Genomic DNA, 21851 nt, shown 5'->3' on the forward strand with positions numbered 1-21851 from the left:
GAAGGCTTACTAGTCTGTTTTTTGGAAGAGATGATGACATCTCTACAGACCAGAGGACATCCACCCCTGCAGAAATGCTTGAGGAAGGGTGGCTTCTGATCAACCATAAAGGTCAGTCTCACAGGAAGTAGTGGTTGGACTGTAGCTACATAGTGTGCTCTACTAGAGGAAATATGGGTAACGCTGGCTCTCTTGTTGCTCTACAGAAGTGAACCCATTGGAGGAGCAGGTAGTGGAGTGTGCCACCACATCTATCTACAGAAGTCCACCTGTCACCGAGGAGACTGAACCCATCTCAGAAACTGGCGTCAGGTGAGAGAGACTTTTGTGCATTTGACACAGAAAGTTGTCAAAGCATTTTTTAATATCCGTGTTCTGCCACTGATTCCAAATGTTTGATTGTCCTTGTGTATATGTGAACAGATGTAGGTGTGCATTTGTGGGCTTACAAGCATTTGTTTCTCTGCAGGATGTCAGAACCAGTGGTCCCAGTCCAAAGAAGCACCACCAGCCCCAGCCGGATCATTCGTGGATCAGTGTCCATGGCTGGACAGCTGGCTAAGGTCTCGCAGGTTGCTCGTGTCCAGAGGGCTCAGACCCGGGTGGACCGCCACCACCTCACACGGAGCTGCATCCAGCGGCAGAACTGTGTCCGCCAGCGAGCTCAGCGCCACTCACCCCGCACACGCACAACCTACCTCCAACAGCCAGGCCACCACAACTTCAGCCACTGAACACCCAGCACCAGGGAGCGCTTTTAACACAAGAACAACAGGGACCTTTAATCTGCTCACACCATACACACAAACAAACAGACATGCTCAGACACCTTCACAAATGCAACATAAATTGATTGGCAGCATATTTCCGTATAGTGAAATAAAGTCATAATTCAAACACATTTTGCATAGTTCAATCTTGTGTAGATTAAGGTATTTCCCAAAGGAATCCTATCTACCCCATTTTATTAAAAACACAAAGCTTGTTACTTGGAATTGTCACTTGTTCACTGGCAGCTAAAAATTAATTTTGAACCTGTACTGTACATGACAAGAGAATGAAGATTTGAATATATCAAGGAATAAGTTCGCCCTAAATATTTCTGAAACTAAAAGCATTGCATTTGGAACAAAACACTCACCAAACCCTAAACCTCAACTAAATCTTGTAATAAATACTGTGGAAATTGAGCAAGTTGATATGACTAAAATGTTTGGAGTAACCCTAGATTGTAGACTGTAATGGCCAAAACATATTGATGCAGTAGTAGCTAAGATGGGGAGAAGTCTGTCTATAATAAAGCAATGCTCTGCCTTCTTAACATCACTATCAACAAGGCAGGTCGCACCTTGACTACTGTTCAGTCGTGTGGTCAGGTGCCACAAAAAAGGACTCGGAAAATTGTGATTGGCTCAGAACACGGCAGCACGGCTGGCCCTTGGATGCACACAGAGATAGTGGAGGAGAAATTGACTTCATCACTACTTTTATTTATGAGAGGTATTGACATGTTCAATGCACCAAGCTGTCTGTTTGAACTACTGGCACACAGCTCGGACATCAATGCATACCCCACAAGACATGCCACAAGAGGTCTCTTCACAGTCCCCAAGTCCAGAACAGACTATGGGAGGCACACAGTACTACATAGAGCCATGACTACATGGAAGTCTATTCCACATCAAGTAACTGATGCAAGCAGTAAAATTAGATTATAAAAAACAGATTAAAAAACACCTTATGGGACTGTGAAGCAACACAAACATAGGCACAGACACATGCATACACACACATACGCACTATACATACACATGGATTTAGTACTGTAGATATGTGGTGGAGTAGGGGCCTGAGGGCACACAGTGTGTTGTGAAATCTGTGAATGTATTGTAATGTGTTTAAAATTGTAGAAACTGCCTTAATTTTGCTGGACCCCAGGAAAAGTAGCTGCTGCTTTGGCAGCAACTAATGGGGATCCATAATAAATACAAATATCAAATGAGATATGTTTGTAGGCTTGATAGTTTGTGGCTATGGCAAAACTGTCAGTGGCATGCATATTTCTGTGCAAAGCTTTTGCAAAAAAAAAAAATGCTAAAACATATGTTGAGGGAAATTAAAGGTATTTGTATCATTACACGTATGTATTTTGTCAGATTGTTGTGTGTGAGTTAAAAACATTTCATATAGCAATAAAAAGGATGACCCACGTGATTGCACCATTGTTCCTTTATTCCATTCCTGTCAGAACTGCATGATCATGGCTATTTGGTGACCAAAAGGCATTACTAATGTTATGCGACACAATATGTAAAAGAAGGTTATAGAAACAGCTCAGTGTATACTACTTTAAAAAAAATGGCTGATCAATTGGTTACTTAATTGGCCAATCTGATTGGCTGAGTAATTCTTAACCCGTTTGTCATTATTCATTAGTCATGTGTTAAGGCAGGTAAGAGGGAAGCAAGCAATGGAGAGCTCATAAAACTGTGTTATACTTTCTGTTCTTCTAGATTAGTAACATAGTGCAATTGTTTTTGTGTATCTCTACATTCTACTGCTCCAACACCTGTGTTGTACCTTTATTGTACAGCTTGTTTTCACCATGCTGACTTGCAGGTTTGCTAGTCATCAGATGGGAAGGGAGAGGGTAGTCCTGTGTCTGTCTAATTGTGGATCATGTGCTTATCTCTGTGTGAACATAGGGAAAATGGATGTGAGTCCTGAGACTAAACTTAGTAGCAGACAATCCCCAGTTGGTTACAAGAGCTTTGAGGGCTTACCTCAGTTGACTGTGGATGACACATTGACCAAAGGGCAAAACTTTCAGAATGAGCATAACCGAAACACAGGTAGTTGGTTTGGTAGCAACTCAATGCTACTTATATGATGTCAAGTCAAATCTTGCTTGTATTAACCACAAATTGCCACACATGTACAGTAGTTTTTTTTTGTTACCCACCTCCACTCTGACAGGGTCTAAAATCTCTCCCTCCAGGTCTCCATGGCCATGGTGGCCTCAGTTCTGCTCCAGACCTCAGCAGTCTCCCAAAAGAATTGCCCCTGAGACATCTAGCCTCTGGGAGCCAGCACCCTAACCTGGCGGATCTAAGCTTGTCCTCCTTTAGAGAGATGGATAAGGACCTGCCGCCTTGGGGGCCAAGTAGGTGTGGCACTTGGCAGGATGCCATCATACCCATCTATGCTGCTTCTCTCATCATTGCCATAGCAGTCACCACCGCTATGGTCCTGCAGATTTATCTAGGGACAAATGAGGTATGTTCTCACTTAGAAAAATGTATAGAAACTATTTAGAACAACTTTTACTTATTACCTTATATTTATCCTCATCCTTACTATAATGGGGTCAGCAGGTCTTCAGAGGGAGTGTGTTGGTGACGGACCATGAACACTGTACAGAGCTTGGTCGTAGGGTGCTGAATGAACAAGGCTCCAGTGTGGATTCTGCCATTGTTGCCACCCTGTGCCTGGGGATAGTCCATCCACATGCGTCAGGTATTGGCGGGTAAGTGACAAAAGCATTCGCGAAAATTAACGGCAAGTGCACTATATATGTGGCATAATGATTGTCCAGAGGTTATCATGTGGATGGACAGGACATTCATGGTCCACCTGACTTAATTATGGATTTTTCTGTAGGGGAGGGGTGATGCTGGTTCATGACATCCGGAAGAATATAAGGAAGGTGATTAATTTCCAGGAAACGGCACCCTCTGGAATCGAGGAGATCCTGCAAATTGACCCAGAGCTAAAGGTGATGTGCTGTATGACAAAAGTGTATGAGTAAAAATACATAACTTATTGTAGATCTTTCATTTTTAGGATAAAACAATGTGTTGAACAATTATCTTGAATTGTGTGGCTAGTCTCAGATAGTCATGCAACATGTACACTGGGCTTCAAAAGAGCTTTTTAAATTGTAACCTCTTTCCTTAACCATCCAGCCAGGTCTGATTGTAGGTGTGCCAGGCTTGCTCAGAGGGTTGTACCAAGCCCATAAACTGTATGGAAGGTGAGGTGTTGTCGTTTGTTATGTGCAATTTCATGTTTGTGTTCAGAAGCATATACTAGCCTATGTTTGTTATTGTTTCAACCCAGACTGTCATGGGAGGATATTGTCACCAGGGCTGCCAACGTAGCCAGAGATGGCTTTAATGTCTCTCACAGACTTGGTAAGGAGTGATTCACAATCATACCATGTCTTTTTCTTACTGTTTTACTTCTCATGCCTGTACAATCTGTATGAAAGCCTCAATACAAGATTAGACCAATTGCATGTTTTCACCAGTAGACTTTGATATTTGTCTAACCCTGCAGCAGAGGCCATAACCAAGGTGAAAGGTCAGAATATGTCATTGCGCTTCAGGGACATGTTCTTGCCAAGAGGCCATGCTCTGTCCCCCGGCTCTCTTATGAAAACACCAAGCCTGGCTGCTGTCCTGGAGGCTGGGGTGTCAGAATTCTACAATGGGACTCTAACACAGGAAATGGCCAGTGAGGTAAATAAATGCGTTAGCTAAGAACATAGCCCTCAGCAAATTGCATTGAATCATATGCATGTTTAACCTGTGCTGTATTTTAGGTGCAAGAAAATGGAGGAATTCTAACCAAGGAGGATCTCAGCAACTACAGTGCAGTCATATCGCAGCCAATTGAAGGCCTGTATCAGGGTAAACATAGTCATACTTCATACTCTTTATAGGAAGTAGCCTACAAACAAGAAAATTCTACAGTATGTTGGGATTAGCTGCATTTGTCAACATAATATTTTGTCTACACCAGTGGTGCCTGGTGGCACTTTAAATGGGTAGTAGGACAGGCTCATAATAATGTCTGGAACATAATGAATTGTTGGATTCCATCCATTATTATGAGCTGTCCTCCCCTGACCAGCCTCCTCAGGTCTACACAATATTTCCTGGCAACACCCTCCCTCAGGATTCCGAGTTCTCGTGCCGCCTCCCCCTTCTATTGGTGCTGCTCTGATCTCAGCCCTCAACATTTTGGAGGACTTCCACCTCAATGGGAATAGTACAACGAATAGAGCAAACCACTGGATTGCTGAGGTACTGTATCTCAAGCTCTGAAGTGAGACCCATGTCATTTACAGTGTGCAGAAAAGGTTCCCCTAATAAGTGTATTGTGTTCATTTTGAAGTCACTGAAAGCGTCCCTGACTATGGCTAGTGGGCTCGGAGACCCTGCGTATACCCCATCAGTTTCTGCACTCCTCTCCAAGATGCAAAGGTAAACATTAACAAGCGTGCATTCACTTCCTCACCATGTTCTAAGTAGATTAGCCATGCAATTTAAGTCCTTCTGAAATGCAATGACAGGAATTTCTGTGAACAATTGTCCTCTCTACTGATGGAGGAGGATGTGCAGCCCCCCCCCCCCCCCCCGCCTTATATCTGTGTCTCTGTTAAAGCAAGCCACAGGCTGTAGTGCTCCGTCAGTTGATCAGTGACTCGCAGGCATCTCCTCCCAGACACTACTCTACTGTCTATGACCTGCCGAGGGGAGCTGTGGCCAGCCAGGTGGTCGTGATGGGTCCCGATGACGTCATTGTGTCTGTCACCAGGTGCTGTGATTAGGAGCTTACCTGAAGGAGATAACAGGTTTACATTAGCGTTATGGATATGGTGTGGGATAGCTTGTCTTGCACTTGTTCAATTTTTTTTTTATGTTTCAGCTCACTGAACAGGCCCTTTGGAAGTAGAATTTTAACCCCTTCAGGCATTCTCCTGAACAGCCAGATCTTGGACTTCTCCTGGCCAATTAGAACCCAGGGACTGTTAATATCTAACCTGGTAACAGCATACCACTGTACAATGCAAGTTTGGGCTGTATAATGTATTAACATAACATAATTCTACACTGTCAATCAGAGAAACGACCATTTTGTAAAAATATCCTATATCAACACTTTTGTTCTTTGCAGACGAACAGGGTCCAGCCAGGCAAGCGACCTCTGTCATTTATTATGCCAACAATTGTGATACCGTCTCTAGGTAAATGTGGATCCTATGTGGCCCTGGGATCTTCTAATGGAGAGTCCAGCCTCAGTGGTGTCACCCAGGTCTGACACGTAAAAAAACAAAAAAATACTCTTTAATGTTCATGCCTTTTTGTTATCTAAAAGTTAATGTCCTTGTAATTTCATTACCTTTCATTGTGCTTTTTGTTTTGTGCTTTTTGTTTCAGGTCTTGATTAATATTTTATCATATAACAAAAATCTGAATGATAGCATATCACTGGGACGACTCCATCCCCAACTTAAGCCGAGCAGACTCCTGGTGGACTGTGAGCATTTCTGATATTTTCTTTGTCTACACTTAATGGTGGGTGGGAAATCAGCTTTGAAATGGTTTGAAACCTCCACTCACTTTTTTCTAATTCTTATTTTCCAAACTATCTCCCCTCAGCTGAGTTCCTGGAGGAGGATGTGAAGGTGTTGCGTTTGAAAGGACACACTGTCTACAGGGTGGGGCTGCTGTCCCTGGTGCAGGGTGCCCAGAAAACCAACGACATCATTAGGGGCATTGTTGACCCTCGTGCTGTGGCTGGCTCTGCCTAGCTTTCTGAGAATATGGCTTTATTTCAATGTGAACATAAGAAGATTAAGTAATATTTGAGTTGTATGTTTATTAAAAAATGAAAGTATTACAATTTTAGATTTTCCTAGTGTGATGATGGCAGGCGTGGAACTTCCATTGGTGGCGGTGGGGACATGTCCCCTCCCCCCCACATTCTGAAATTGCATTTTTGTCCTCTCCCAAGTTTTATCATTGGAAAGTGATACAAAATGAGGCAATTGTGTGCTTTAGGACTATGCGGACACCTCTGAGTGGTCGGTTAGACTGTTTGGAGTGTTTTATCCGACTGGTTCCCCCACAAAAATTATAATAAATATGTCCCTCCTGGATGATGGCATACATTAAGGCAGATCTAATATAAAGGTGGTAGACATCACAGGAGGCTGATGAAGGGAGGAACGCTCATAATAATGGCCCGGAACGGCGTCCATGGAACGGCATCAGACACATGGAAACCATGAGTTTGATGTATTTGATCCCATTCCGCTCCAGCCGTTACCATGAGCCCATCCGCCCCAATTAAGGTGCCACCAACCTCCTGTGGTAGACATGAATTTCATCTCAGATTCTGCGTGTGAAGATGTGAGTAGCCTATACCCATCAACCTAGGTCACAATAGTATTGGTTGTCCAATAGGGGGCACTACTTGCCTAGGCAGGCATAAATATAGTTTGGCCTAATGTTTGGTAGACGTTAGAGGCAAATACATTATCGCTCAATCGCTTTACAAATCAGATATTTGCTGTTAGTCACTGCTGTTTTGTCAAGGTAAAGATGATCCATATAGCCACCAGCTACTGTATATCTCCAAGAATGCACTTCATATGTGAATGTTGACTCCCAAACAAGCCACCAAACCCTGCTCCTAATAATGAATGCAGCGTGGGATGGGTTGAAATAGCAAATATCCAGATTTTAAAAAGTTACTCTCTTATTCAAATATCAGTGGCACTGTCAACCCTTACATTAAAGGCATGTGTCTATGTTTTCATTGTTGGTTTTAACTCTTTAGCTTGTTAATCAGCAGCCCCAAAGTATTAAACTGTGTGCTCCACACCTTCCTTACAACACATACTCTCCTACTAGCCAGGGCCTCTTCGGAGTAGAGAATGTGCCAAAGGGCTGATGTCATAGGAAACTGGCATAGGAAGGTTGACAAGCAAATACAGTGCCTTGCGAAAGTATTCGGCCCCCTTGAACTTTGCGACCTTTTGCCACATTTCAGGCTTCAAACATAAAGATATAAAACTGTATTTTTTTGTGAAGAATCAACAACAAGTGGGACACAATCATGAAGTGGAATGACATTTATTGGATATTTCAAACTTTTTTAACAAATCAAAAACTGAAAAATTGGGCGTGCAAAATTATTCAGCCCCTTTACTTTCAGTGCAGAAAACTCTCTCCAGAAGTTCAGTGAGGATCTCTGAATGATCCAATGTTGACCTAAATGACTAATGATGATAAATACAATCCACCTGTGTGTAATCAAGTCTCCGTATAAATGCACCTGCACTGTGATAGTCTCAGAGGTCCGTTAAAAGCGCAGAGAGCATCATGAAGAACAAGGAACACACCAGGCAGGTCCAAGATACTGTTGTGAAGAAGTTTAAAGCCGGATTTGGATACAAAAAGATTTCCCAAGCTATAAACATCCCAAGGAGCACTGTGCAAGCGATAATATTGAAATGGAAGGAGTATCAGTCCGCTGCAAATCTACCAAGACCTGGCCGTCCCTCTAAACTTTCAGCTCATACAAGGAGAAGACTGATCAGAGATGCAGCCAAGAGGCCCATGATCACTCTGGATGAACTGCAGAGATCTACAGCTGAGGTGGGAGACTCTGTCCATAGGACAACAATCAGTCGTATATTGCACAAATCTGGCCTTTATGGAAGAGTGGCAAGAAGAAAGCCATTTCTTAAAGATATCCATAAAAAGTGTTGTTTAAATTTGCCACAAGCCACCTGGGAGACACACCAAACATGTGGAAGAAGGTGCTCTGGTCAGATGAAAACAAAATTGAACTTTTTGGCAACAATGCAAAACGTTATGTTTGGCGTAAAAGCAACACAGCTGAACACACCATCCCCACTGTCAAACATGGTGGTGGCAGCATCATGGTTTGGGCCTGCTTTTCTTCAGCAGGGACAGGGAAGATGGTTAAAATTGATGGGAAGATGGATGGAGCCAAATACAGGACCATTCTGGAAGAGAACCTGATGGAGTCTGCAAAAGACCTGAGACTGGGACGGAGATTTGTCTTCCAACAAGACAATGATCCAAAACATAAAGCAAAATCTACAATGGAATGGTTCAAAAATAAACATATCCAGGTGTTAGAATGGCCAAGTCAAAGTCCAGACCTGAATCCAATCGAGAATCTGTGGAAAGAACTGAAAACTGCTGTTCACAAACGCTCTCCATCCAACCTCACTGAGCTCAAGCTGTTTTGCAAGGAGGAATGGGAAAAAAGTTCAGTCTCTCGATGTGCAAAACTGATAGACATACCCCAAGCAACTTACAGCTGTAATCGCAGCAAAAGGTGGCGCTACAAAGTATTAACGTAAGGGGGCTGAATAATTTTGCACGCCCAATTTTTCAGTTTTTGATTTGTTAAAAAAGTTTGAAATATCCAATAAATGTCATTCCACTTCATGATTGTGTCCCACTTGTTGTTGATTCTTCACAAAAAAATACAGTTTTATATATTTATGTTTGAAGCCTGAAATGTGGCAAAAGGTTGCAAAGTTCAAGGGGGCCGAATACTTTCGCAAGGCACTGTATATACCTCCAATGTCACTATAAAAAGACAAAACAGTATCATAATGGCTTAAGAACACATTTTATGAAACTTTCTGTTATTGAGAACAATACTACCTCATCTCTGTATCCCACGCTCGAGCAGTGAATTTCTAACACATACTCTGCTAAAAAGACCAGGGAAGTTTTCCAATGCCTCGCAAAGAAGGGCACCTATTTGGTAGATGGGTAAAAAATAAAAAGCAGACACTGAATATCCCTTTGAGCATGGCCAAATCTACACTGGTGTTGCTTACCAAGAAGACAGTGAATGTTCCTGAGTGGCTGAGTTACAGTTTTGACTTAAATCTGCTTGAAAATCTATGGCAAGACCTGAAAATGGTCGAGCCATGATCAACAACCGAGCTTGAAGAATTTTGAAAAGAATAATGGGCAAATGTTTCACAATCCAGGTGTGAAAAGCTCTTAAGAGATTTACCCAGAAAGATTCACAGCTGTAATCGCTGCCAAAGGGGATTCTAACATGTATTGACTTAGGTTTGAGTAGTTATCTCATCAAGGTATACAATACTAGTGTTTTGTTTTTCATTATTATTATTTTTTTTACAAATGTTAAAAAATGTCTTTCACTGACGTTACAGATTATTTTGTGTAGATCGTTGACCAACATGTTTGCTATTAAATCCATTTTAATCCCACTTTGTAACAACAAGATGTGTGTGGAAAAGTCAAGGGTTGTGAATACTTTCTGAAAGAGGCACTGTATGTACATACATGCTGGGAATTCAAAATATATTTACATATATGTCCAGAATATATTTATGAAATATATAATTTGAGCATATCATATAATATTTATGTGAATTTATTTTAAATTATAAACAGTGGTTCACACCCTGAATGCTGATTGGCTGACAGCAGTGGTATATCAGACCGTATGCTACGGGTATGACAAAAATGTATTTTTACTGCTCTAATTACGTTGGTAACCAGTTTATTGTAGCAATAAGGCACCTTGGGTTTGTGGTATGCCCAATATACCACGGCTAAAGGCTGTGTCCACGGCTAAAGGCTTTGTCCTAAGAACAACCTTTTGGCCATATGCCACACCCCCTCGTGCCTTATTGCTTAAATATATGTTAATTAAAGAACATATTTCTACCGATCTGTCAATCAACATTTTAAACGTTCCTAGCACCCCTTCTCCAGCCCCGCGTCTAAACTGACAATGCAGAGGTTTAATTTTAATCAGATAAAAAGCAGCTGTCAAGCGCCCAAAATCTTTCTCATGGTTAATGCCATTTTATTTGATTATATAATCCGAACAATTATTTAAAATATGTTTTCACCTGGTGGGTGACAGAGGAAGACGATATTTTCTTCAACTGCCTGCAAGCAAGAGTTTTCAATGAGCTAGCTAATGAACGTTAGTTAGCTAACAGCTAGCTAGCTCCTTTTAGTTTGCTGCACCACCACAACAACACGCAGTGTGACCGACCAAGGTTATAACCAGATGGTGTTTTGGTTTCTAATATATATATATGCATAGCTGATATTCCCTCTGTCACTCATGGGGAGGGGATAGTATATTGTAGATAATAAGAGTGATAAGGTTAACATTACCCCACATTGAAGTTTAAATACCCGAGTAGGCTACTCTGTCTTGATACTGTTCAATTATTTGCGACACTGTGATTGACAACCTGCAATTTTCTGTGACTGATACAATAAGTAACAGTTACTTGCTTAGTAAATAACCACTATCATGTAGCTAACGTTAGATATAACGTTACCCAAATCCTAATGATAATTTGTGAATTCTCTGACGCAATATTATCTTGAAGAAAAATCACGATTTTCATGCTGAATTGTTGTCTCTGTCAGATAGAGAACCGTATAAAACGGGCGTGTTCGGTCACAGAGCTACAGTATCAGTTAACTGGGCTGAATGACTTCCTTATTCCCGAGCTACGGTAGCGAGGATTTAGTTTACCTTGCAATCGAATGTGTGTAGAACTTCGGAGTAACTGCTCTTCAAATACTTGGAAAAACGGTCAGTAAGATTGACTCAATTACATTCTAGTAATACAAGGTAATTACTAAGAGATACATTGTTGCCATGTATATTATTTTGTTGAAACAATGTGTTAAAACCCTTATAGTGTTACCACTGAGATTGATGTTAAATTATCGTTAAAAACTGCCAAAAGTCACGACAAAAAAAATATCCTAAACTGAATTGATTTCAAAAACTGTATACCCAAATAATGTATAAAGGAAGTCCTTTTGCATTCCTTGATTCTACCTATCTGTCACTTCTTTGTAAATTAGAGTCTTTAAAGCGTGCTTTGAGTGTGACAGCACAATGGAATGGCTGTGAATTCACATTCACTATCAGAAGGATACAATAATACTTTCTTTACTTCTTTCCCTGACAGGGTGGCTTCTAGTCACACAACGTCTGCATTGCTTGTCAGCAGGAATATTGTGCACTTTAGAAGAGGGATGGAATCAAAAAGAGAAGGGAAGGACAAGTTCTTTATAGTGACACGGGGGAAGGCGAGAAAAGGGTTCGCAAGAGGATGTATCGGCCGTGTGGAGGCAGAGATGCAGAAGGGAGAGCTGATGGGACTGCTGTACGGAGGTGGCAGCAGTGGGGGTAACCCTAAGAGTGGGGGCATGGTGAAGATGGAGGACACATACCCCCTCACCTGCCACCAGGCCCAGCTGCTGCTCTTCGTGTCCCCCTCCAGTAAACGCCTGGAGCTCCTGTGTAACCCCCAGCTTTTTTTGGCTATCTGTGTGCTGTCTCAGGATGACCTGGTGGTAGTTAAGCACAAGAAGGGTCACCAACCAGGGCTGGTTAGGAACCTAATGCTGATCGGTAAGAAGGAGAACCAAGGAGACCTGCTGATGCTGGGCTTTGAGGTTGAGTTTGTGGTGAGTATGCAACTTATATAAATCTGGTATGTCCATATCAGCATAGACACTGCCATAGAGAAAGTTGAATAACTTTGAGCATTTCGCCCAATGTATAAGCAAATAATCAGGAATTTCTACTGTCTTTAATCCTCTCATCGATAATTGAAAAATGTAGCCTAATGATTACACAGTATGACAGACACTGTAAACTGTACATGTCAAGTACACCTGAACTTCTCATTGATTTACATGAGTTTCAGGAAGTGACAGCAGGAGACAAGAATGCCTCTCACGCTGCGATCACACCGACAGCGTCATTGCATTTTTGGTACACCAGAAGTACATTCATTTCCAATGGAACGCTGCATTTGCCTTGCAGCATTGCGTTGCAGAGGCAGTTGCAGTGCATTCTGTATGGTGCATATTTGGATTTATCAAACATATGCGTCAAACTGTATGCATAGACAGCTTGACAGAAATGGTAGGAGAAGGTTGTTTTACTGTTTTACTTTTGTTGCACACATATCCAGATGACGCTGTGTACCATTTTGCACAATGACACTGTAGGTGTAAACAAGGCATCAGGGGAAGATCCATAATGTTATCGGATTAGTTACAGTACATAACTTTTATGTAACATCTGAAACTTAATAACACTGAGGAATTTGCAGTTGTTCGAATGCATTTTGTTGGCTTACCAGTAACAATTCTCAGCAGTGCTACTGTATAGGGATTGTGTTTACTTGAGCAATTTTTTCCTTTCCATTTCAGCAAGACTCTAATCAAACAGTGTCATCTAAGAAGCCCGCCCCTCTTCCCCTGTTCAGTGCAGCAGACATTGTCCAGGTTGTCCCAGCGTACTCTGTAGGCCTTGGCCCTAGCTGGAAAGACAGTCATTCAGAGGGTCAGTAGTGCATGTTTACTTGCTGGTGTTCAATCCCCATGCATTGTCATTGATCAGTAAGCAAGCTCATAGGCCTACGTGCATTTATTTACAAAATATGACACATTTACCTGGCTTTTCTAGTCTTTAAACCCATTACATACTTTACTTGTTTTCTTGTAAGGAAATAATATCAGCTTTCAGAACCCAGTGGCTTTGGGCTCTCATTTCAAACGTGCTTTGCACAGACATCATTCTTTGAACGGTTATCATCATTTTAGGACTTGCTGCGCATTGGGGTACCTGCAAGCAAAATACCCCTCCACCCGCCTCCCCCTTATCAGAAAGAAATGCTAAAATATAAGTGCTACGCGTTATTGAACGGCAATGAGCAGCACCTGTGGCTAGACAGTGGGCAAAGTGCGGTTCCTTGTACAGAACTGGTCAAACTGGCCCAGGTGCTCTGGAATGTAGCAGCAGAGATCATCACATGCTCTGAGCTCTCTACATACCTCTTATGGAGATAGACATGTTTACCACAGATCAGTCTCATGACATGGGTCTTGTGACAAGGACAGAAACCATGTGATCTGTCATTCTTACCCCTCTTCAACTTCTTCTCCCCCAGGTCTTAACAGAAAAGCGGGGTCACGTATCAACTCCATGCCTAATATGGGATCTTGTGGACGACAAGTGAGAGATATAAACCGCGTAGACCAGAGTGTCACCCCACCCGAAAGCCTGTCACACCACACTTTTGATGTGGGATCCCTGGTGGAGGTAACGTCCAACACTGGGATCACTGTATATGGGGTAATCCAGTGGATGGGAGTCCTTTCAGAAAATAAAATTGACTGGGCAGGAATTGAGCTGGTGAGTGTAATGTGAACTGTTTAAGCAATGTTATTGAGCTTACCTATTATTCTCATTTCTGAGATGTCAATATCTCAATCAGATTTGATTCCTCAGCAACTCTTTTGCCATCAGGATTATGAGGTGAATAATTGCTCAGATGGGACGTATGGAGGCCAGCGGTATTTCACTTGTAAAGGGGGCAGGGCCCTATTTTTGCCCCTAACAAAATGCAGTCCAGATGGAAGGTTCCTATGTCTCCGCTCTGAAAAGGAGACCTTCAAAGCCACAAATATCCTCCCAGGTTAGACACTACTTGTATAGGTCCTTCCTAACACTAACACATGCAGAAACAGTGTCGATAATCTCAGGTTGTGCCGTTGTAGTAATAGCCTTATAAGCATTGGTTTACAGCCCACACCTCAAATCAAAGTTTATTTGTCACGTGCGCTGAATACAACAGGTATTACAGGAATACAATCTTACAGTGAAATGCTTACTCACAGGCTCTAACCAATAGTGTAAAAAAGGTATTAGGTGAACAATAGGTAGGTAAAGGAATAAAACAACAGTAAAAAGACAGGCTATATACAGTAGCGAGGCTACATACAGACACCGGTTAGTCAGGCTGATTGAGGTAGTATGTACAGTGGGGCAAAAAAGTATTTAGTCAGCCACCAATTGTGCAAGTTCTCCCACTTAAAAAGTTGAGAGAGGCCTGTAATTTTAATCATAGGTACACTTCAACTATGACAGACAAAATTAGGAAATAAAATCCAGAAAATCACATTGTAGGATTTTTAATGAATTTATTTGCAAATTATGGTGGAAAATAAGTATTTGGTCACCTACAAACAAGCAAGATTTCTGGCTCTCACAGACCTGTAACTTCTTCTTTAAGAGGCTCCTCTGTCCTCCACTCGTTACCTGTATTAATGGCACCTGTTTGAACTTGTTATCAGTATAAAAGACACCTGTCCACAACCTCAAACAGTCAAACTCCACTATGGCCAAGACCAAAGAACTGTCAAAGGGCACCAGAAACAAAATTGTAGACCTGCACCAGGCTGGGAAGACTGAATAGGTAAGCAGCTTGGTGTGAAGAAATCAACTGTGGGAGCAATTATTAGGAAATGGAAGACATACAAGACCACTGATAATCTCCCTCGATCTGGGGCTCCACTCAAGATCTCACCCCGTGGGGTCAAAATGATCACAAGGACGGTGAGCAAAAATCCCAGAACCACACGGGGGGACCTAGTGAATGACCTGCAGAGAGCTGGAACCAAAGTAACAAAGCCTACCATCAGTAACACACTACGCCACCAGGGACTCAAATCCTGCAGTGCCAGACCGTGTCCCCCTGCTTAAGCCAGTACATGTCCAGGCCCGTCTGAAGTTTGCTAGAGAGCATTTGGATGATCCAGAAGAAGATTGGGAGAATGTCATATGGTCAGATGAAACCAAAATATAACTTTTTGGTAAAAACTCAAACTTGTCGTGTTTGGAGGACAAAGAATGCTGAGTTGCATCCAAAGAACACCATACCTACTGTGAAGCATGGGGGTGGAAACATCATGCTTTGGGGCTGTTTTTCTGCAAAGGGACCAGGACGACTCATCCGTGTAAAGGAAAGAATGAATGGGGCCATGTATTGTGAGATTTTGAGTGAAAACCTCCTTCCATCAGCAAGGGCATTGAAGATGAAACGTGACTGGGTCTTTCAGCATGACAATGATCCCAAACACACCACCCGGGCAACGAAGGAGTGGCTTCGTAAGAAGCATTTCAAGGTCCTGGAGTGGCCTAGCCAGTCTCCAGATCTCAACCCCATACAAAATCTTTGGAGGGAGTTGAAAGTCCGTGTTGCCCAGCAACAGCCCCAAAACATCACTGCTCTAAAGGAGATCTGCATGGAGGAATGGGCCAAAATACCAGCAACAGTGTGTGAACCTTGTGAAGACTTACAGAAAACGTTTGACCTCTGTCATTGCCAACAAAGGGTATATAACAAAGTATTGAGAAACTTTTGTTATTGACCAAATACTTATTTTCCACCATAATTTGCAAATAAATTCATTAAAAATCCTACAATGTCCTACAAAATCCTACATTTTTTTTCTCATTTTGTCTGTCATAGTTGAAGTGTACCTATGATGAAAATTACAGGCCTCTCATCTTTTTAAGTAGGAGAACTTGCACAATTGGTGGCTGACTAAATACTTTTTTGCCCCACTGTACATGTAGATATAGTTAAAGTGACTATGCATATATGATGAACAGAGAGTAGCAGTAGCGTAAAAGAGGGGTTGGCGGGTGGTGGGTGGGACACAATGCAGACAGCCCGGTTAGCCACTGTATGGGAGCACTGGTTGGTCTGCCCAATTGCGGTAGTATGTACATGAATGTACAATTAAAGTGAATATGCATATATGATAAACGGAGAGTAGCAGCAGTGTGAAAAGAGTGGTTGGAGGGGCCTCGCAGGTGGCGCAGTGGTCTAAGGCACTGCATTCGAGCCCTGTTGCAGCCGGCCGCGACCGGAAGGACCAGGGGGCGGCGCACAATTGGCCTAGCGTCGTCCGGGTTAGGGAGGGTTTGGCCGGTCTCATCGCGCACTAGCGACTCCTGTGGCGGGCTGGGCGCAGTGCGCGCTGACCAGGTCGCTAGGTGTACGGTGTTTTCTCCGACACATTGGTGCGGCTGGCTTCCAGGTTGGATGCGCGCTGTGTTAAGAAGAATTGCGGCTTGGTTGGGTTGTGTTTCGGAGGATGCATGGCTCTCGACCTTCGCCTCTCTCGAGTCCATACAGGAGTTGTAGCGATGAGACAAGACAGTAACTACTAACAATTGGATACCATGAAATTGGGGGTAAAAAAAAATATAAAGAGGGGTTGGGGGGAGCACACAATGCAAATAGTCCGGGTAGCCATAAACCATCCACACAATGAACCAAACACCCACCAACAGCAGATATAAAGCATTCATCAGTTGTATTTGCATTCATCTAGTTCTATTATCTAAGTGGTACTTCATGTTTTTGTTTGGTTTGCATCAGTTACTCCATTGGAGGAAACCGATGAGAATGTCCCTCCTATCCCTGAGTCGGAAGCCTTGTCTTTGCTCGTGGGCAAGATGAAGGGGATCCAGGGGCATTACAACTCCTGCTACCTCGATGCCACTCTCTTCAGGTAAACTTACTTCCTGTTGCTCATTGTTCCTAACTCATGACAATTTTACACTGTTGGGCATCATTTTTTGTTAAGCCCAGTTTCTTGTAAGAATGACTTAATGCTGTGCCAGGACCACTGCCAAGCTAACAAAGGTAATACATCTTTCCACAGTCTGTTCAGCTCATCCATGACCCTGGACAGTGTTTGCCACAAACCAGCTGACACAGAACAGAGCATATCTCGCTCTCTGAGAAGAGACATCGTTAACTGTTTGCGCCGGTATAAACATTCTGTACTTTTTTTCTAGATCCTCTTGACCCTCAGGCGTGCCTGTATTATCAACTGCTCTTCAAAATAAGGGCGTTATGACATTGTAATCTACCCAGACTGAGAAAGAAAACGCCTTCTCTCAATGCATGTCTGGTATTACTCTGGCACATTGGTAGTGTATGTTCAGGCCCAGTATATGCACTTTATATGAATGTGCATTTCCGTGTGTTGTGTGTATTTCTGTGTGGCCACTGAGAGTGACATCAGTGGGTGTAATCCACAGACAAGGTTTTGTCCCTGCTGAGAGCGTAATGAACTTCCGCAAGCAACTCGGCTGTGACACCTTTGTAACAGAAGAGAAAGGTACTCACACACTTCTCATAGTGTTGTTTCTATGGGTCTCTTAACATAAATGTGATACCAGCTAAGGGAAATGATGTCTAAATTATCATTTTTGAGTGGCTGCAGTGTCTCTGATTTCTCTTAAATGGTGTTATCCTGCCTCCCTGCAGACCCTGAAGAGTTCATCACAATCCTCATACAGCGGGTGCTGTGCATGGAGCCATTGCTTAAACTCAGGTTTGAACCAGTCACCTTTCTCTGCTGCTCTATTTGACCTCCTGACCCATATCTTTCTCTTTCTTGCAGGTTATGCTGTAGGCTACTTATTGCTCCTTGCTTCCCCTCCTCACTCTGCTCATCTCCATTCTAATTGTCTGGACTTTTCTCTGAGTTTCTGTTTGGTCACTCTGCCATGATTGAGTAGCTTAGCTTGATTGTTCTCTGGGTCTCAGATCGAATAACAACACATCTCAGGATGCCTACACATTCCAGATTATTCTGGATAAGGAGCAGGTGACACAGACTCCCACAGTTCAGCAGCTGCTGGATACCTCCTTCCTGTCTTGTGGCCTCAAGTTTGAGGAGGTTGGTGATACTGTGCAAGGTTGTCTAAGGAGTTATGTTTACGAGGCCTTGTAAGCCGCCCACGTTCTTTTTGGAAGGCAATCTCTTTGCTCTAATATTTAATGTTTCTAATATGTCCCTCAGATCCCATCCTGTCTTATGGTCCAGATGCCAAGGTTTGGGAAAAAGTACAAGATGTTCCCCCACATCATCCCTTCAACAGAGCTTGACATCACAGATCTTCTGTACAACTGTGAGTTACACCATCAGTCAATGTAATGAAGACTGACAGAGTGTTTTTGCAAAACGCTGGTCACACGTCTGCTACGCATGTAACTATGAATTAAAGGCCATACAGTAAATCCCTAAGCATAGCTTGCCATAGTAAACTGTCTTCAGGTCGAGTGACAGCTTCCCACCTTTCTCCCATCAGCCCCCCGAGAGTGCTTCCTCTGTGGGCATTTGGCAGAGTATGAGTGCCCCCAGTGCCTACAGGACCGCAAGCTCCAGCCAGGAAGAGTCAAACAGTACTGCACTACTTGCAAAACACAGGTAGACACCGTTAAGCAGCATTACTGTTTGATTTACATCATTCTACCTGCAAGTGTATTGATTTATTTTTCTTTATCTTACTGAATCTTACTCTCTACTTTCCCTCTTCCCCTCCTCCATCTCCACTTCTCCCTTTGTGACAGGTGCACACTCATCCGTCTCGGAAGGGCCACTGCCCTAGAGCCCTGGCAGTGCCAGCGGAGGTTCCGGCAGATGCCCCTTTACCCAGGCACACGATGCAGTTGTTCGCTGTGCTCTGCATCCACACCAGCCACTATGTGTCTTTTGTGAAGTATGGGCCTGGCCCTCGCTCCTGGCTCTTCTTCGACAGCATGGCGGACAGATGTGGTGAGATTGACCTCAAAGAACACAATTATTTTATAAATACGAATTTAGTCTATTACCATCACAAGTCTGTTGAAGCACTGTTTATTTTAAAATATATTCAGTGGATGTGTGTTAATGGCATCGGGTTGGTAAAACCATCTAAAAGGAAGAACATACTACTATTTTCATTTCTCCCGAGGTGCTGAACAAATAATCACGAATGTACAATTGCAGACTGTTCCATGCTTTGTGATGTTATTTGTCTTTCCTGTTCACTAGATATCCAATAACATGCGTTTGTCTCTGAACCTCCTGACTTGATGTTGAGATATGTATAGTCTTATCTATCTTCCACTCAGATAAATAATCATCTGCCCCCTCTACAGGTGATGACCACAGTGGCTACAACATTCCAGAGATCAGGGCTTGTCCCGAGGTGGGTGACTTCCTGTCTCAGTCAGAGGAGGAGCTAGTGTGGGCTGACCCCTCCCAGGCTGGAGAGCCTGTCCGCAGGCTGCTGTGTGACTCCTACATGTGTTTGTACCAGAGCGCATCCATGGCCCTCTACAGATAAAGCCAGCACAAGGCTGAAGTGTACTGAAGAGAACACAGTGTTCTCACAACAGTGCTAAAATAACCTTGGTTTCAGCATCGCCATGGCATCAGTTTGTTTTCACAAAAACAAAACACTGATGATTAGTTGAAAAACTTAAACGTTAAAGGGATGCTTTTATGATAACTGAAATAATCACCAAGGTCTTCTCAAATGTTTTCCTTTGTCAATGTAATTGACCTTTGTTTCAATAAAGGTTGATGGATGAAGTTGGGGTTAGGAAGGGCAATTGAACTATTGGTATGTTTTATTGTTGCACATTTCTATGTATAATATAGATTTATGGAATTGAAGTGGATCTATGACTGCTTGTGGAATTCTGTTGAATGTCAATGTTTTCCTGCTTTTTTATGTTGAAGGAATGAAATAATATATTATATACTGTAGTACCTTGTTTTTTATTGACTGAAAATGTTGTTGAATGAAAAGGGCTAAGTTATCCATTCCGAGTTTAATTTGGTTGTAATAGTCTACTTAAAATGATCAAAATGTGCATTTAAACTATTTCAATTGTGCTTCAGTTAAGATTGAATTATGCCCAGAAATCCCCCAGTTCTTAAAAAAAACATATTTTGGGTACGGAAGGGAGATAGAAAGAGACATGCTGTAGATCAGGGGTCCCCAATTACATTAAGCCACAGACTGATTTTTATTGAGTGGATGTTTGGGGGCTGAAACAATTATAAATAATTAGTAACCTGCAAATTGACTGAAGAAGCCCAAACAGATATAATATTTGACAAAAACATTGATTACATTGGGATACAATCACATTATTGCTCTATTTATGTGTGGGAATACTTGGGAACAGATTTCTTAACTTAAAATCACTTTGATCTGATTTCCTGGCATTGTACAGTCTTATGTCCAACAACGAAAAACCTTTTTATGAAAATAAATTAAATCAGAACTTGGGGCCAAATAAAATCACTGGGACCGAGCTCCCTGCCATCCAGGACCTCTTTACCAGGCGGTGTCAAAGGAAGGCCTTAAAAACGGTCAAAGACTCCGAAGACAGAGACTATTGTCTCTGCTACTGCACAGCCAGCGGTACCAATGCACCAACATGACCCTGAACAGCTTCTACCCCCAAGTCAAAACGCTACTAAATAGTTAATAACCAAATAGCTACCTGGACAATCTGCATTTACGACCCTCTTTGCACTAACTCTTTTGACTCGTCACATATGCTGCTGCTTATTATCTATGCTGTCGCCTAGTCAATTTAACCTGTAATTATCTACCTCAATTAGCTCGTAACCCTCACATCGACTTGGTACTGGTACCCTGTGTATGTAGCCAGGTTATGGTTACTCATTGTGTATTTATTCCTTGTGCTATTATTCATTTGTTTTCCTTCATTGTTAGGAACGCCAGTTGTTTACAAACATGTGACAAATAACATTTGATTCTATGTCAAGGTTTACTCTATGTTGAATTCTTTAAAATAGACAGATTTTATTCTCAGGTCATATTTGAAAGAGCTTGGGTTTGCCAAGAGGTAGGGAGGGCTGTTGATAAAGCTGCTGGGTAGCTGGTTATTCCTGAATTCTGGCCTGAGTACAACTGTTGATGAGGCCAGGGAAGTTAAAAGGGCTGAGAAGCCCTCTTGTGGATTTGGATTCAATGTCTTGTGGATTCAATGTCTCACACAGTGGAAAAAGTAGTTATGGTATGGAAGTGATTGTCCTTTAAAATAAAACCCCATCTCATTCCAAAATCATGGACATTAATATGGAGTTGGTCTCCCCCTCTGCTGCTTTAACAGCCTACACTCTTCTGGAAAGGCTTTCCACTAGACGTTGGAAAATTGCTGCGAGGACTTGCTTCCATTCAGCCACAAGAGCATTAGTGAGGCCGGGCACTGATGTTGGGCGATTAGGCCTGACTCATTCCAATTCATCCCAAAGGTGTTCGATGGGTTTGAGGTCAGGGCTCTGTGCAGGCCAGTCAAGTTCTTCCACACCGATCTC

The 21851-nt window shown here is 42.5% G+C and overlaps 2 protein-coding genes across 10 annotated transcripts; both read left to right on the plus strand.

The window, feature by feature from the left end:
• Positions 1 to 2417: 2417 nt before the first annotated feature.
• On the plus strand, positions 2418 to 6695 carry LOC110494557 (glutathione hydrolase 7). 8 transcript variants are annotated; one of them, XM_036950646.1, is made up of 16 exons: positions 2418 to 2452; positions 2706 to 2852; positions 2999 to 3276; positions 3372 to 3526; positions 3661 to 3775; positions 3966 to 4033; positions 4120 to 4193; positions 4339 to 4520; positions 4604 to 4691; positions 4915 to 5087; positions 5179 to 5267; positions 5449 to 5601; positions 5713 to 5830; positions 5962 to 6099; positions 6225 to 6324; positions 6447 to 6695. In XM_036950646.1, exons 2-16 carry the CDS (start codon positions 2711 to 2713, stop codon positions 6596 to 6598), a joined length of 2025 nt encoding a protein of 674 aa, XP_036806541.1. In that variant the 5' UTR covers positions 2418 to 2452; positions 2706 to 2710; the 3' UTR covers positions 6599 to 6695. The 8 variants fall into 8 exon arrangements, with proteins under 8 accessions (XP_036806541.1, XP_036806540.1, XP_036806535.1 ...); XM_036950645.1 differs by lacking the exon at positions 2418 to 2452 and adding an exon at positions 2461 to 2619; XM_036950640.1 differs by lacking the exon at positions 2418 to 2452 and having other exon boundaries at positions 2461 to 2852.
• A 3890-nt stretch (positions 6696 to 10585) lies between these two features.
• Positions 10586 to 20315, plus strand: LOC110494558 (ubiquitin carboxyl-terminal hydrolase CYLD). Of its 2 annotated transcripts, none has more exons than XM_021569730.2 (14): positions 10586 to 11472; positions 11819 to 12320; positions 13074 to 13206; positions 13814 to 14058; positions 14173 to 14341; positions 17096 to 17228; positions 17382 to 17489; positions 17764 to 17843; positions 17993 to 18059; positions 18275 to 18407; positions 18531 to 18639; positions 18820 to 18938; positions 19082 to 19286; positions 19652 to 20315. In XM_021569730.2, the coding sequence occupies exons 2-14, from the start codon at positions 11886 to 11888 to the stop codon at positions 19837 to 19839; spliced, it is 2124 nt and encodes a 707-aa protein (XP_021425405.2). In that variant the 5' UTR covers positions 10586 to 11472; positions 11819 to 11885; the 3' UTR covers positions 19840 to 20315. The 2 variants fall into 2 exon arrangements, with proteins under 2 accessions (XP_021425405.2, XP_021425404.2); XM_021569729.2 differs by having other exon boundaries at positions 10596 to 11433.
• The last annotated feature ends 1536 nt before the right edge of the window (positions 20316 to 21851 follow it).

Source organism: Oncorhynchus mykiss, chromosome 17 (assembly GCF_013265735.2).
Source record: "Oncorhynchus mykiss isolate Arlee chromosome 17, USDA_OmykA_1.1, whole genome shotgun sequence".
NCBI classification, from domain to species: domain Eukaryota; kingdom Metazoa; phylum Chordata; class Actinopteri; order Salmoniformes; family Salmonidae; genus Oncorhynchus; species Oncorhynchus mykiss.